This window comes from Anguilla anguilla, chromosome 6 (genome assembly GCF_013347855.1).
Source record: "Anguilla anguilla isolate fAngAng1 chromosome 6, fAngAng1.pri, whole genome shotgun sequence".
In the NCBI taxonomy this organism is placed as follows: Eukaryota; Metazoa; Chordata; class Actinopteri; order Anguilliformes; family Anguillidae; genus Anguilla; species Anguilla anguilla.
In genome coordinates, this window is record NC_049206.1 from 25,689,705 (window position 1) to 25,703,039 (window position 13,335).

The following is a 13,335-nucleotide window of genomic DNA, read 5'->3' on the forward strand; positions in this document are numbered from 1 at the left end:
TGCAGAAGACCATATCGGGCATTCTTGATGCATTCTCTCCGTGGTTGTTAGAGGAAGCAGTAATAAATATTGTGTTATGCAGAGCTTGTTAAGCTTGCAGAGATACTCTGTCTCTGCTGTGTGGCAGACTGAGCAATGCCACATGTATGTAAAGACTGGCTACAGGGTGGCCTGAGAGGCAGGAGTCCTATGTGGTGCACGTCTGCTGCAAGGCAAGAAATGACATATTTTATATATTCTACAACAAGTGTGATTGATTAAAACAAAATAAGTCAAGAATAAAAACAGAACCTATGTATGTACATTCATATTAAGTTTAAAACATCAATATGATTGCAACCAAATTTATAGCCTACAAAAATGAGGCAATTTGTATCTCCTTAATGTGAAAAGAGAAGGCTATTTGGTGTGTAGGGGGAAAGGGAAGGGAAGCCTTCATTGTACCAAGGCTTCATTTTGGTGCACTGAAGCACAAATCTAAATCATGATTAAAGTTATTAGAAATTGAAACAAAAATATGATGAAATCAGTGTAATGGTGTTACATCAAAGTATACAAAATGATGACTTGTAATTCAGCTATAAACGAGTAATTATATTTAGTATCTTAAGTATGAACATTGTCTTGAGTAACAGGGAGCCAGGTACCCGTTACTGAAGCTGACCACCACAAGACAGCATTTAGCACCCCTTTGGACTTTTTGAGTGCCTTTTGGGCTTAAGAAGCCTCTGTCATATTACACTGATAAACAACCTTGAAAGACTTTAAGTTGGATGTCAGGTATATGCCATGTAGTTCATATCAGAATGAAATGTCATTATTACATGATTATATTTAGCCTGCTATTCAACACGTGGCCCTAAGATGTTGTCATTGCTTATCCAGTACATTCCACTGATTCGACCACTGGACACTTCTGGAAGTGGAACTCATCTCCCATGCAGATTAAGAAACTCAAGTAACAGGACTAGTTACAACTTTAACAAAGTCTTGACTTGTCAAAAAAGTACTGAAGAGATGTAAGAGACTTTAAAAAAAAAAAAAACTTTTTCCACAACCACTTCCAGTTCACAAGTGGCAAGTTGAGTGATAAATCGTTTCCCTCAATAATTTCTGTCTGTTCCTTAAAAGTTATCATTTTATTCACATCATAAAGGGGTAGTGTTTTGTTTGCAAAAACATAAGTAAACTGATAGACTTCAAGTGGCTCCAAAAAATAAAAATAAATAAATAAATGTGTCACTTGTATGCTAGTGTCAGGGAGGGCGCGGGAATGGACCCAAATGCAGAGTGCAGGGAAAAATACAAAACTCCAAAATAAGCCAAACAAAGACTTTACTTAAAATGGGGAACAAAGGGAACAGAAAGCCTCGCAGGGCGGTTATAACAAACACAAAGAAAAACCTCAAAAAAAACAAAAATACAAATCCCAAAAAACGTAGAGAACAGAGCAGGCAAGGAACAGGCAACAGGCAACGAGCAGGCAAGGAACAGGCAACAGGCAACGGGCAGGCAAGGAACAGGCAACAGGCAACGGGCAGGCATAAGGCAAGAAGCAATTCACTGTTTTTTTCACACCATCATTTATTGCTACCCTGGTTTATTGCCAACTTGATTTGTACTGCCAGAATACTGTGGGAGCACTGCATACACCTATATTGAGGTGTACCACAGATACCTCCTACTCAGGTGATGATGCTGCCAGATCGTACTCCCACATCTGCTACAGGTGATATGTCTGAAACTTCAAAACACCTATACCACCCATCTGCTGTCAGTCCTGTTCAACTGTAACAACATTCTCTCTCCACAGGGATAAATCACACTATTTGTGTTTATGTTGTTGCAGGGCAAAATGTATGAAGACTTTGTACAGTCCTTTTTCTGAGCAGCACAACCTAGTTCCCTGATTTTTGCAAGATTTCAGCAATGGAAGCAACAAACATTGAAAATATTGCATTGCAAGCGTTGAATTAACTTTCTCTTTAAAAGTTGCTCCCTTCATTCCTGAACAAAACAGAATTAATGCATTTAATTAATGCATCTGTCTCCATTCACTGCTGTTACTGCACTTTCTGCAGTCTGTATTTGGACTACAAAGTACAAACACACAAATTATAATATTTTAAAAATATTATACATATTAGTATACAGATACACAATGCAGCTTATCTTATAAATGAGCTTTTAACACAGTAACACAATGCAGATCATTTTTTTCAATTTGCTAAATATATAATTCTCAGAACTGTATAAGCTGAATTCAAGGCTCTAATGTATTCCTTCAATTGTCCTCGAATCAGCAGGATAACTGATCCTCTTAAATATAATCCCCAGCCTAATCACAGGTCACAGACGCGATACTAAATCTATACTTTAATCAGCATGGTAGAAAATCTCGGCTAACACAAGCAAAATGGGCCATGGACCATAATGTTTCAAAAGCTTTTTCTCATCAAATTTAGTGCATTTTAAACTCCAGAAAGGATGCACTCAGTCAAGTGCAGACTTTAGACAAGGCGCAATATTCTTCCCTCACATGAATGTGCACAGCAAATGTCTTGACAATCTAGTCATTACTTTTAATGTGTTTTTTGGCCTGATGGTGGTGCTGGAGGAAAGGTCATAGGGTCACCAAAATCACTAGGTTTCTTCCTCTTGGGAATGTGAATGTGCATATCAAATTTCATAGCAACCTGGCCATTACTTTTCCAGATAAATCTGTCATGGACAGATGAACAAACAGAGGGATACACGTCATTACATAGCCTCTTTGGTTGAGGCCAGAAGCGTTACTGTTGTGTTCAACCACAAACCAGAAGGACCACATGTCAGAGGATATGTTGCAGCCTAAATCTGGAGATGGCTGTTCTACAGTAGGTAGAGTGTCTTCTTAGTCCATTTACAAAATTTACAGATTTAATAATTTCTCTTGTATGTGACTTGCGTAAATTGCTCATCTTCCAACGTGGCCTGAAGACGCATCTCTTCAGACTGTACATGGACTAACTATCAATACTCCACAGGACACTCCCAATCTAGGATCGCTCTTATGTCTATGCATGCCCAACTTGCAAACTATGGTGTGACGGGACAACTGACCTCACATGCTTTGGAGGAGAGTGTATGCTTGTCTGCACACTCCAGAATCAACACTGGATGTAGGGAATAAACCATTGTGATAATTGTTAGACAATCCTTAGTTGTAAATATTGAGATTAGTACACAATGAATTATATAACCTATAAAATATACAGACAGGTGACAAATTAAAGGAAAAACCTGAATAAATGAGCAGAGAAACATAAGAATGCAGATGCTTCCATACAGGTGTACTGCATGATACAATTAAGCAATTAATATCCTATCATGCCAGAGCATGATAGGATGTTGATTGGCATGTATAAAAATGCTGAGCAGGCCCAGCTGACCTCGATTTTGTATCAAGGTGGCAAGAGGAAAAGATGTAAATGACTGAAAAAGGGTCCATTATTGGGGCACGGATGGCAGGAGCTTCAATCACAAAGACTGCTTAACTTACTAGTGTTTCAATAGGAACAGTGACTAAAGTCACATCTGCATTTAGATCTATGGGAATGACATCAGTAAATAGGGTCAGGAATTGTGCTTGTGGATTTGTGCGATATGTGATGAGAAACAGAAGAGCAACTGTTTCTCAGGTGACTGATCAGACTGTCAGCAAGAACAGTCCATCGACAACCACATGAGAGGGACATTATCATAGGGTTGCAGTGCATAAACCACTCATTTCAAACACGAATGCACATTTGAGAGTTCAGTGGTGCAATAACCATAGGGACTGGTCTGCAGAGATGTGGAAAAAAAGTGATATGGTCAGATGAGTCATTCTTCACCATATTCTTGACAAGTGGGTGAAATCATGTGTGGTGTACACCAAGATAACAGTACAGGCCTGAATACTTTTCCATGGGGCACGAGGGGTCACTGAATGGTTTGATGAGTATGAAAATTATGTGAATCATACCATTCAGTCACCAGATCTCAATCCAACTGAACACCTATAGGAGATTTTGGACTTTTTCCCCTTGTTTCCCCTTATCTAGCTGCCTTAAAGTGAAAGTTTGGCAAGACAATCCCCCCCCAAGTTTACTTTGGGTACACATTGCATTCGCTGTCTAAATATAGGCTGGTGTTAATTAACAAGGGCCCTTTTCATGGTGTAATACAGTTCTAGTGTGCATCACAATGATTTCTGCATGCTGTGCACTGTGCAGATACTGAGTACAATGAGAGGCTACTCTGTGGTTCATCTGAGGAGGATCGGGCTGCAGTGTCAGCTCAGTGCCATAAGTCTTCTGTGGGGCATATCTGCTACAAGACAGGAAATGATGCATTTTCTATTTCCTTTTCATCTGGATTTACAGCTTGGTCACCTGCATAGGTATATACTGCCACCAACAGGACAGGAAAAGTATTGGAAGAAAATATGCAGTGCTCAGTCCATTGTCAAATCCATACAGTATTGGAAGGTTTGATTGAAGCATTCAGGAGATGGGAGTATGACTCAAATTTTAAACATTCACCAACTCCCCTTGATTGTGAGTGCACTACCTGCTATGTTCTGTTTGTCCTTATACTGTTGGAGATAAAAGGAGTTGGCTTGTGGTGCCTCTACTGCCCCATTTCAATGAGCCTGCATCATGTGCAGGCTTTGTGGTGAGGAGTCGAAGATTATTGCCCACTCTTTGCATTATGGCTGGAGACCGCTCTTAACATCCCAAGAAAATGCTCTGGCAATATGATGGAACCTCATTTGCATAAATGTCAATATGTTGCCATCTTTTTACCCAGCAGTTTAACTTTTGTATGATATTATAAGAGTAATAAATTAATAAAACAGTGTTTATGCCTCATAATTTGTATACCTGCTACAGACTAGTATTCTTAACCTTGCACTATAGTAAAAGAATGCAACATTTGTTATTACTAAGCATAGGCCTATATAGGTACTGTATTATTATTACTAGTAGGCTCGTCATATATAATTATTAGTACTGGTCAGTAAAAATATACAATCATTGGCTATCAACTTAGCAAGACAATGCTTGGGCTGAGATTATGTGATTGCTAGCTAGCTAGTGGGTCTGGCACTGGGGTAGCAATTAGTCTGAGGTGAATCATTTGATGATTTTTCCTGGACCTTACCATTAGAAACACGCCAAACATCTCCTTTTTTATATTTTTATAAAAGCGGTACACCATCTGCGTACAAAGATTGTCTTATGTCTTTTGTTTTTGACCCTGCAGTTACGATATCAGAAGTATCTAAACAATATGTCAGTGTTTTGTAGTAAAAACAAGTGGTGTACACTGAAGAAATACAGTCTCTCTGGACTGTGATGTAGGAACAGTTATTCAGATATATTGAGTTACAGGTTGTTTCTACATGGAAAATATTGATTTAGGGTTTAAAAAGGGGCTATATCACAGGGAGTCCAGAAAGGATGGGTCAATTGTGTCCCTGTTGACTAAGGGTATATACCTAATATGAAGACAACACAAGGGTTGAGCTGATCACCTCTCCCCTCACCTTGTTCTACCGGTGTGGGTGCTGGACCCTTGTCATGCACCATGTCATGGTCAGATTCGCAGACAAAAGCAGTCAGAGCAGTGACAAAGTGACACAGTGCTTTCTTTAGGCTGTTCTTTAGCACCCTAATGTCATGCATTGACCCAGGGTGCACCACAAATATGTCCAAGAATATCCTCTAAAGTCACAAATTGCTTTAACTTGTACGGAATAAACCAAACTTATTTTAGTAAGTCAACCTGGTATTGGCCTTTCAGAAAGCTTGATGTGGATGTGGCATCCATCTAGTGCATCCACAGCTGCTGAATATTGCACTCACAGTCAGTTGGGCAAAACCTTATGTGTTTTGCAGTTCATCTGGCTCTGGTAAAGATAACACCATTTCCAATTTCTCCTTCAACTGCAGTGTAATTTTTTATTTACCAAAACCACCTAATGAAAAGAAAAATATAGGCTATTACAGCAATGCATTCTACCAACCCAGCCACTAGGGATGCGCAAGCCAGTGCATTCCTAGTGCCGGTCCCAAGCCCGGATAAATGGGGAGGGTTGCGTCAGGAAGGGCATCCGGCGTAAAGACATATGCCAAATCAAATATGCGGATCTGATCCACTGTGGCGACCCCTAACGGGAACAGCCGAAAGAAGAAGACAGCAATGCATACTACCGTACGTTTAACACATATTGCATTCACTGTAGTGTTTTTATTCCCAGATAATTAATGGGTCTGGTTATGAAAAGGAGACTGAGGCTACACAAGGACAAACTTTAATTGACTTGCCCTAATGCGTGTATGGAATAAAAACAGCCTTAAAAGTCTGTCGTATATCTCCATTGGTATCTTGTGTTGACCAACAAGTTATAAATCCAAGCAAACAGAGTGACTAAAAAAATTGTACACAAACTGAACCACTCAGAGTCACATTATTTTTATTAATAATACAATGTATGTCAAAGACTAAATTATAAATAACAATCTACAGGATGATATGCAAAAAATACTACATTAATTTCCCACTGAAACAACGAGTAACCTTACTCAGGCCACACCTTAGTTACATAGTTCCATACCTTACATTAAAATAACTGTCCAGCAAATGTTTTGGATTCTTGCGATGGAAGTCCTGCAAGAATCACATTAAAAAGGCAACAAATTTAGCAGAAGTTGCTGGCCATCTACTACAAAGTGGCTTAATATCCGTCATTAGACGCTGAGTGATGATGCTCGTAAGTGTCAGAATTAACATTTTTAAACATCCTGCCTTCCTAATCCTCCCCTCTGTTGTCCCACTCACCCGGCCCACTCTGCAATGTCAGAAGAACATCACACAGAGGTGGCCTCACATGAATAAGAGGGGGCGATCTAGGATGAAACCTTACTCATAAGCAATGTGAACATTTTGTAACTGAATTTCTAGTTTGATTGTAGGCCTGCAATGATCCAACGTTTCGCAGTCATCATCATGGAGCGAAGTTTGGCTACATAATTGTGTGTTTTCATCACACCGGCCTCAGTTTCAGTGTTCTCGACGCTTCCCAAGCAGCCTGTGACATAGCAGTGTCGATTGCGGCTCGCATGAAGCGCATCTGGGGGACCCTGTGAAGGACTGCAGAGAGAAAGGAAGCAACACAAGCTTTGGAGTTCGGCTGCACGGCTGTGCGTTTGCAGAGGACATCGCACTGATCAACCAGGCTTAAGGATATGTTTATGCATCCTATGCCATCTTGTGAAATGGTTAAACGCAGGTCATAAAATTAATCCAAAACAGTGGAAATGACATACATTCCGTTCTGCCCTGCCAAACATTTGGCAGAAAATAAAATCTTCTTTCCCCCAGTGGTAACTCTAGAATGTTTATTATCATCAGGTCATGGGGAGGTTTATGGAAGTGAGAGAGAAAAGCCACCTCTGCTTTTCATGAGACCCAGGTTACTCTAATCCCATGCAAACAGTACTTCCCTAATTAAAGGGTTAGCTGCACTTCCGGAAGAAGGTGTTGCAGAGTCACCGATGAAGACGCACTCTATAAGAATGCATTATCTTTAGTCCCGCCGCAGCTCAGTTCTGCTGCTGCTGCTGCTGCTGCTGCTGCTGAAAGTAGTCGCAGAAGAGGGAGCGCACCTCCTCCGCTTCGGGGTCGTCAGCGGAGGGGGGCAGGGCGTCGGCGGGCTGCGGGCAGTCGACCTGGCTCACCGCCTCCAGCCACTCCTCCACGAAGGTGTCCCCGTGCACCTCGCAGACGTTGTGCAGGATGCAGCAGGCCAGCACCATGGTGGGCACCAGGTCCAGGCTGCAGTCGTTGCGCTTGTGCAGGCACTGCCAGCGGGCCTTGAGGCGCAGGAAGGCGTTCTCGATCACGCTGCGCGCGCGGCTCAGCCGGTAGTTGAAGGCGCGCTGCCGCGGCGCGAGCCCGTCCGACTCCGGGTAGCACTTGAGCAGCCAGCTCTGCAGCGGGTAGGCCGCGTCGCCCAGCAGCAGGTACCCCAGCGGCCGGCCCATGAAGCTCCGGGGCGGCTCGGGGGAGAGCCCGCCCTCGCTCGCCGCGGCCCACAGGGTGGAGTTCTGCAGGATGGTCACGTCCTCCGTGCTGCCCGGGAACCCGGCGCACACGTCCCAGAACTGGCCCAGCCCGTTGACCACGCCCTGCAGCACCACCGAAAGCCAGCCGGCGCCGTTCCAGTAGTCGGCGGTGTTGTTGGAGGGCGCGATGATGGCGATGTGCAGGCTGTCGATGGCGCCCACGCAGTGCGGGAAGCCCCAGCGCGTGTTGAAGAGCCGGGCGGCGTCCTCCATCTCCTGCTCGCTGGGCTGCTGCAGGTAGAGAGGCTTGAGGAGGGACACGATGGCGTGGCACACGTCTCGCACGCACTTGCACACGGTGGAGCGGCCCACGCCGAACAGGGCGCTGATGGTGCGGTACTCCACGTTGGTGGCCAGCCGCCACAGCGCCACGGCAACGCGCTTCTCCAGGGGGAGCGCCAGCCGGAAGTGCGTGTCCTGCCTCGTCAGTCGGGGCTTCAGCTTGTTGCACAGGAAAAAGAAGGTGTCCTTGCTCATGCGGAACTTCTCCAACCAATCGCGGGGCTGGAACTCCTTCATCACCACCCGTTCCCACCAATCTGTGCTCTCTATGTTTGTCCAGGCTCGCGTACGGTAATTACAGGTGCACCTTGTGCTGCGTGCTATTAGCATCTGGAGGAGAGAAGGAAAGGAAGAAAAAAAAACTGATTGTACAACCAACAATTCACGAGGCTGGGAAGCAGTGAAAAGTAAATAAAATAAATCTCACATCGTGTTTCCTGTGCAAGTAATTTTAGATAAGTTGATTTACTGTTCGTCTGCACGTGGCCAAATCAGGACTACTCACCAGTCATTGGAGAACATTTCCACACGGAAAAACATCCATTGAATTATGACTTCACATTTAAAATTCTACCTCTTGGCCTGCCTTCTATGATAGTTAGAAGTACTGTGAAGCTATGTCGTTAAGTCGAAGCACGCACTTTAATGCATATTTAATTGGCGATGTTCATACACTAATTGGCCACTTTATTAGGTACACATTCCATATAGGTGTGCCTATACTGCCATGCCGCAAATAATTAACGCTAGTTATGATACCACTGCACACAGAAGTTAGGTGATAACGTGCAACACAATTTACAGGGTGCTCAATATCATGCTGGCCTTAATCGTGTATATGCTACCTGTTTCAAGCAATAGGATAGCACAATCTTCCTGTTTTTGGCACTTTTATGTACTTTATGGAAGAGAGCTGTTTGAATTGATATTTCCCATAATTTACACAAATGGTGACTGGTGAAAACACTAATGAAGAGAATTACATTTTTAACATTAGGTTGGGGTTGGCCAAGATAGCCACTCGAAAGGCAAAGACCGTAACGAGAATATAAACAGAACAGGACACAAATTTATTGAGTTATCACTGAAGTTATGTTATGAATGAAACGTTCACCATGAGCATCCTCCTTTGTCTCTGGAAAAAATACTGCCTGTGACGGATTCGCCTCTGGATTTCATTCCGTCTTTGCACGTCTGCGTTGTTTATGTCCTTTCTGCGCTTCATGAGCGTATACATGAGCAAGAACATTAGAGGCTTTAGAGCTTCCTCTCCAGCCATTTTAGAAGCACAAAACCCGGCTTGCACGACGAATAACAAAATATTCAAAGCAATAAGCTATTAATGTGTTTTCAGGACGCGAGCTACTAATCGAGGCAACAACAAGACATCCACTTCCGGTCACCAAACGGGTGGAAAACTTCAAAATAAAAGGATGTTTTTAACTTGCACGTGTCTGGAAGAAGATTCAGCGTGTTATCACTGCAGCCTGGAGTCACTTTAAAATGTAATATTAATATTCCCTCTGCCTCTTTCTTGGTATTATCGTTAATCCTTGCAGTTATTCCTTATAACCAAATTATTGATGTCTGGAGCCATTTGTTTAAGATGCTGTCCCAGCAAGACTTCCCAATGTGAGTTCTCAGTGACTTTCTTAAAAGACCTCTCTTTTGTGTAAGACCTGTTCCTGGAAAAAGACTGCACTTTTGTGGTAAACTTCTGCCTGGAAAAAGACAGCTCGTATGTGTCTGATGAGCAGCCTGGATGCCCGGATTGTTAGGAAGGTTCCGGACTGGGTTAGCTAAGGCTCCAAGGGCAGCGAGGTGGTTTTTATTCCAAACCCAATCAGTTTGGTGATCTACACTCCTGGGCAAAGAAAAATGGGCCAAGCCCAAAATGGCAAAATATTAAGCTTTTAATGGCCTTAACAACAAATAATTGGTCAGAAAATTAGCAAGAATTAAATAAAATTAGCAAAAATTAGCATTGTTTCACCTGAGTATATTTTCCATTGAGTTCAACAGGAAAATTAATCAGGAGAAACAATGCTTGTAGTAGGCCTATCTACTGCATATCTGGCAGCAGCACGGTGGTTTGAGGCTCATTTGATACCTTGGACCCTTGATGACTTAAAGCCAATTAGCCAAGAAATGTGTTCCATACTGTATCAGCATAATTTACAGCTGAATGTAGTGTATGTATACTCTATTTATTATATATTTTGTGGCATAGTCCAGTGGTTAAGTCTTTTGCCTCTCAATCTGGGGACCGGGGTTCAATTCCCGCCAAGAGCCAATTTCTCATGCTTTCAAAATCTTCAATGTCTATGAATCAGAAGTTGTCTTAAAGGAGTAACATGGTGGTTGAACGTGACACTTCCCAGTTGTCTTTATGCAACAACCATACAAATGTGCATAATTTTTTTATTATTCAGTCATTTCAATGTACTTTAAAACGTATTTTTCTAAGCCTAAATTTCCCACTATAAAAGTTCACCCGAACCGTCTGGGCGTGGTAATGAGAACTGTCAGTTAGCTATGATTGACAGACCGTGTCCCGTTACCATAGCTACCCCCATGATAAGCGCTCTTTTTGGGAGACTTTTCACAAGCTAGCTAGCTTAGTAGTATATCAAGTATCGATAGATAGCTAAGGTAAGGACGTTGACTTATATCCAATTATAATTTTTGCTATCTAGCTAGCCAAGTTAAGATAAAAACACAACTATATCGTCCTCATAAAAGCAAACTAGCTAGCTAACGTTATCGATAACATTGCCTTATGAAAGCAGACTACCTAGCTAGCTAACGTTAGCTAGCTAGCTAAATGAATATAACCAGAAATAATCTAATAGTCCTTAAAAGGCACTCTAATTTAAGTGAATCTAACGTTAGTCAAATATTTGCATTGTCTGGCCGGTAAGCCAGCGGCGCAAACTATGGATCTCGAGTTATCCATGGGTTTACGGGGCGTGGAAAGGGGAGTGGTTACTGTGTTCGTGACGCACCAAGTTGACAACTTTCTCAACCGGTTGAAAATAGGACGATAAATTTAAAACGCATATTTCTCCAAAAATACAGAACGGACATATTTAATACTCTACTCATTGTGTTTCTTCAATGCCTCTTGTGCAAATAGCACATAAAACCGAGATTGTGTGAAAATCACCATGGTACTCCTTTAACTTTAAATACTGCCATATTGGCTGAACATCAACATATTTTTCAACTATTATTTTTGGTTTGTAATAGTTGTATTGAAACTCTGATTCAAAACCTGGTTGGAACCATTTAATTTTTACACATTTTACAGAGTAGGCTCTATACACTCTCTGTTCACAGCATGCCTAGGTTCAGACCAAGGAGGAAAACAGCAAGGGGAGTGCCACTGTCCATATTGGAGGTTGCCTCCAGTGATGTGTCCAGGGGCAACTCAGTGAGGGCTGTGGCAACGTCCTATGACATTTGTCATGTGACCTTGTACTGCTTCATAAAAAAGAAGGAGAAGTTTCAGGCAGGAGAAAGACAGGGAACAGCAGCCCCAACTGCAGGCTACAACCCAGCTGGTAGGGTTTTCTCAGTGGAGCAGGAGATCAAGTTGGTGGAGTACCTGAAAGAGTGCAAGCGTACGTGCGGTTGTGTGTGTTTGTTTTCATACAATTGTGAGAAGTGGGTGTGATTTGGTTCTTGTAGTTGGAATGTTTTGGGGCCAAAACATAACCATGTTTAGGGCTACCATAAGCTAGGGCCGGCTCTGGGTCTACACAGTGAATGCAAAGAATACAGTAGCAACAGTGGGATAAGATGCAGTTGTTATAACAAGAACTACCTTTAATAAATATATTAAAAACAGTATATATATGTGTGTGTGTGTTGTGGAAGTAAATTCATATAACATTGAATTCATATAATTAATGTAACAGTAAATTCATTTAGTGGCCTTTTTTCAAAAACCATGCTTAACATACAACCTTTTTTTCCCCCCCAGACACGCACGCTTAACTACCAACTGGCTGTGGCATATGATCTTAAGTTCCCAGCTTCATGGAGTGCCAATGAGATGGCAGGGCCAGATTGGCTTACTGGCTTTCTTCAGAGGCACCCTACACTTTCTATCCGCAGTCCCCAGGCTACAAGCCTTGCCAGAGCCACAAGCTTTAACCAAACCAATGTGGGAAGGTTCTTCAGTAATCTGGAAGAGGTAGTGGAGAGATATGGTTTCAGTGCAAAAGACATATGGAATGCAGATGAAACTGGTATAACTACAGTCCAGAACCCCGGCAGGGTACTGGCAAGACGGGGTGCCATACAGGTTGGAGCTGTGACCTCCGGGGAGGGTGGTTCTCTGGTGACCACGATGGTAGCCATCAATGCCTTAGGTAACACCATTCCTCCCCGCTTTATCTTCCCAAGAAAGAACTTCCATCTTCACTTTGTCAGAGATGGACCATCTGGATCTATTGGGACGGCGAATGGATCCAGCTGGATGCAAGAAGAAGATTTCCTTGTCTTCCTGCACCACTTTCAAGCTCACACAAGATCCAGCCCTCAAGCCAAAGTCTTGCTAATTCTGGACAACTATGCCTCCCATCTGTCAGTGGAGGGGATTGATTTTTGTAAGAGACATGGTGCTCTTATCTTTCCCCCCTCATTGTTCACATAAACTTCAGCCAGGCAGGCTTCAGGTGCTCAGGAATCTGGCCTTTAAACAGGTATATTTTCTCCAACCAGGAATATGCCCCCTCACGTGTCACTGACCGCTCATGCCCACCACAGCCCTCAACCTCTGCCTCAGAGTCTGTACCTCTGCCTCAGGCTCCTCCTCCTCTGCCTCAGGCACCTCCATCTCAGGCTCCTCTGCCCCAGGCTCCTCCATCTCAGGCTTGTCTGCCTTGGGCTGGTC

At 42.9% G+C, this 13,335-nt stretch overlaps 1 protein-coding gene across 2 annotated transcripts; it reads right to left on the reverse strand.

Annotated features, from left to right (window-relative positions):
- Nucleotides 1-6,686: 6,686 nt before the first annotated feature.
- On the reverse strand, nucleotides 6,687-9,853 carry LOC118229107 (protein ANTAGONIST OF LIKE HETEROCHROMATIN PROTEIN 1-like). 2 transcript variants are annotated; one of them, XM_035420795.1, is made up of 3 exons: nucleotides 9,550-9,853; nucleotides 7,614-8,765; nucleotides 6,687-7,179 (listed from the first exon to the last, which is right to left on the reverse strand). In XM_035420795.1, the coding sequence occupies exons 1-2, from the start codon at nucleotides 9,712-9,714 to the stop codon at nucleotides 7,632-7,634; spliced, it is 1,299 nt and encodes a 432-aa protein (XP_035276686.1). In that variant the 5' UTR covers nucleotides 9,715-9,853; the 3' UTR covers nucleotides 6,687-7,179; nucleotides 7,614-7,631. The 2 variants fall into 2 exon arrangements, with proteins under 2 accessions (XP_035276686.1, XP_035276685.1); XM_035420794.1 differs by having other exon boundaries at nucleotides 6,687-8,765.
- Between the last annotated feature and the right edge of the window lie 3,482 nt (nucleotides 9,854-13,335).

Bases quoted from the DNA above. Each gene is read 5' to 3' on its own strand.
- LOC118229107 (XM_035420795.1), bottom strand. From the start codon at position 9,714: ATGGCTGGAGAGGAAGCTCTAAAGCCTCTAATGTTCTTGCTCATGTAT. The intron at 8,766-9,549 runs GTGAACGTTTCA...TCTCTCCTCCAG, and splicing joins GACAAAGGAGGATGCTCATG to ATGCTAATAGCACGCAGCAC.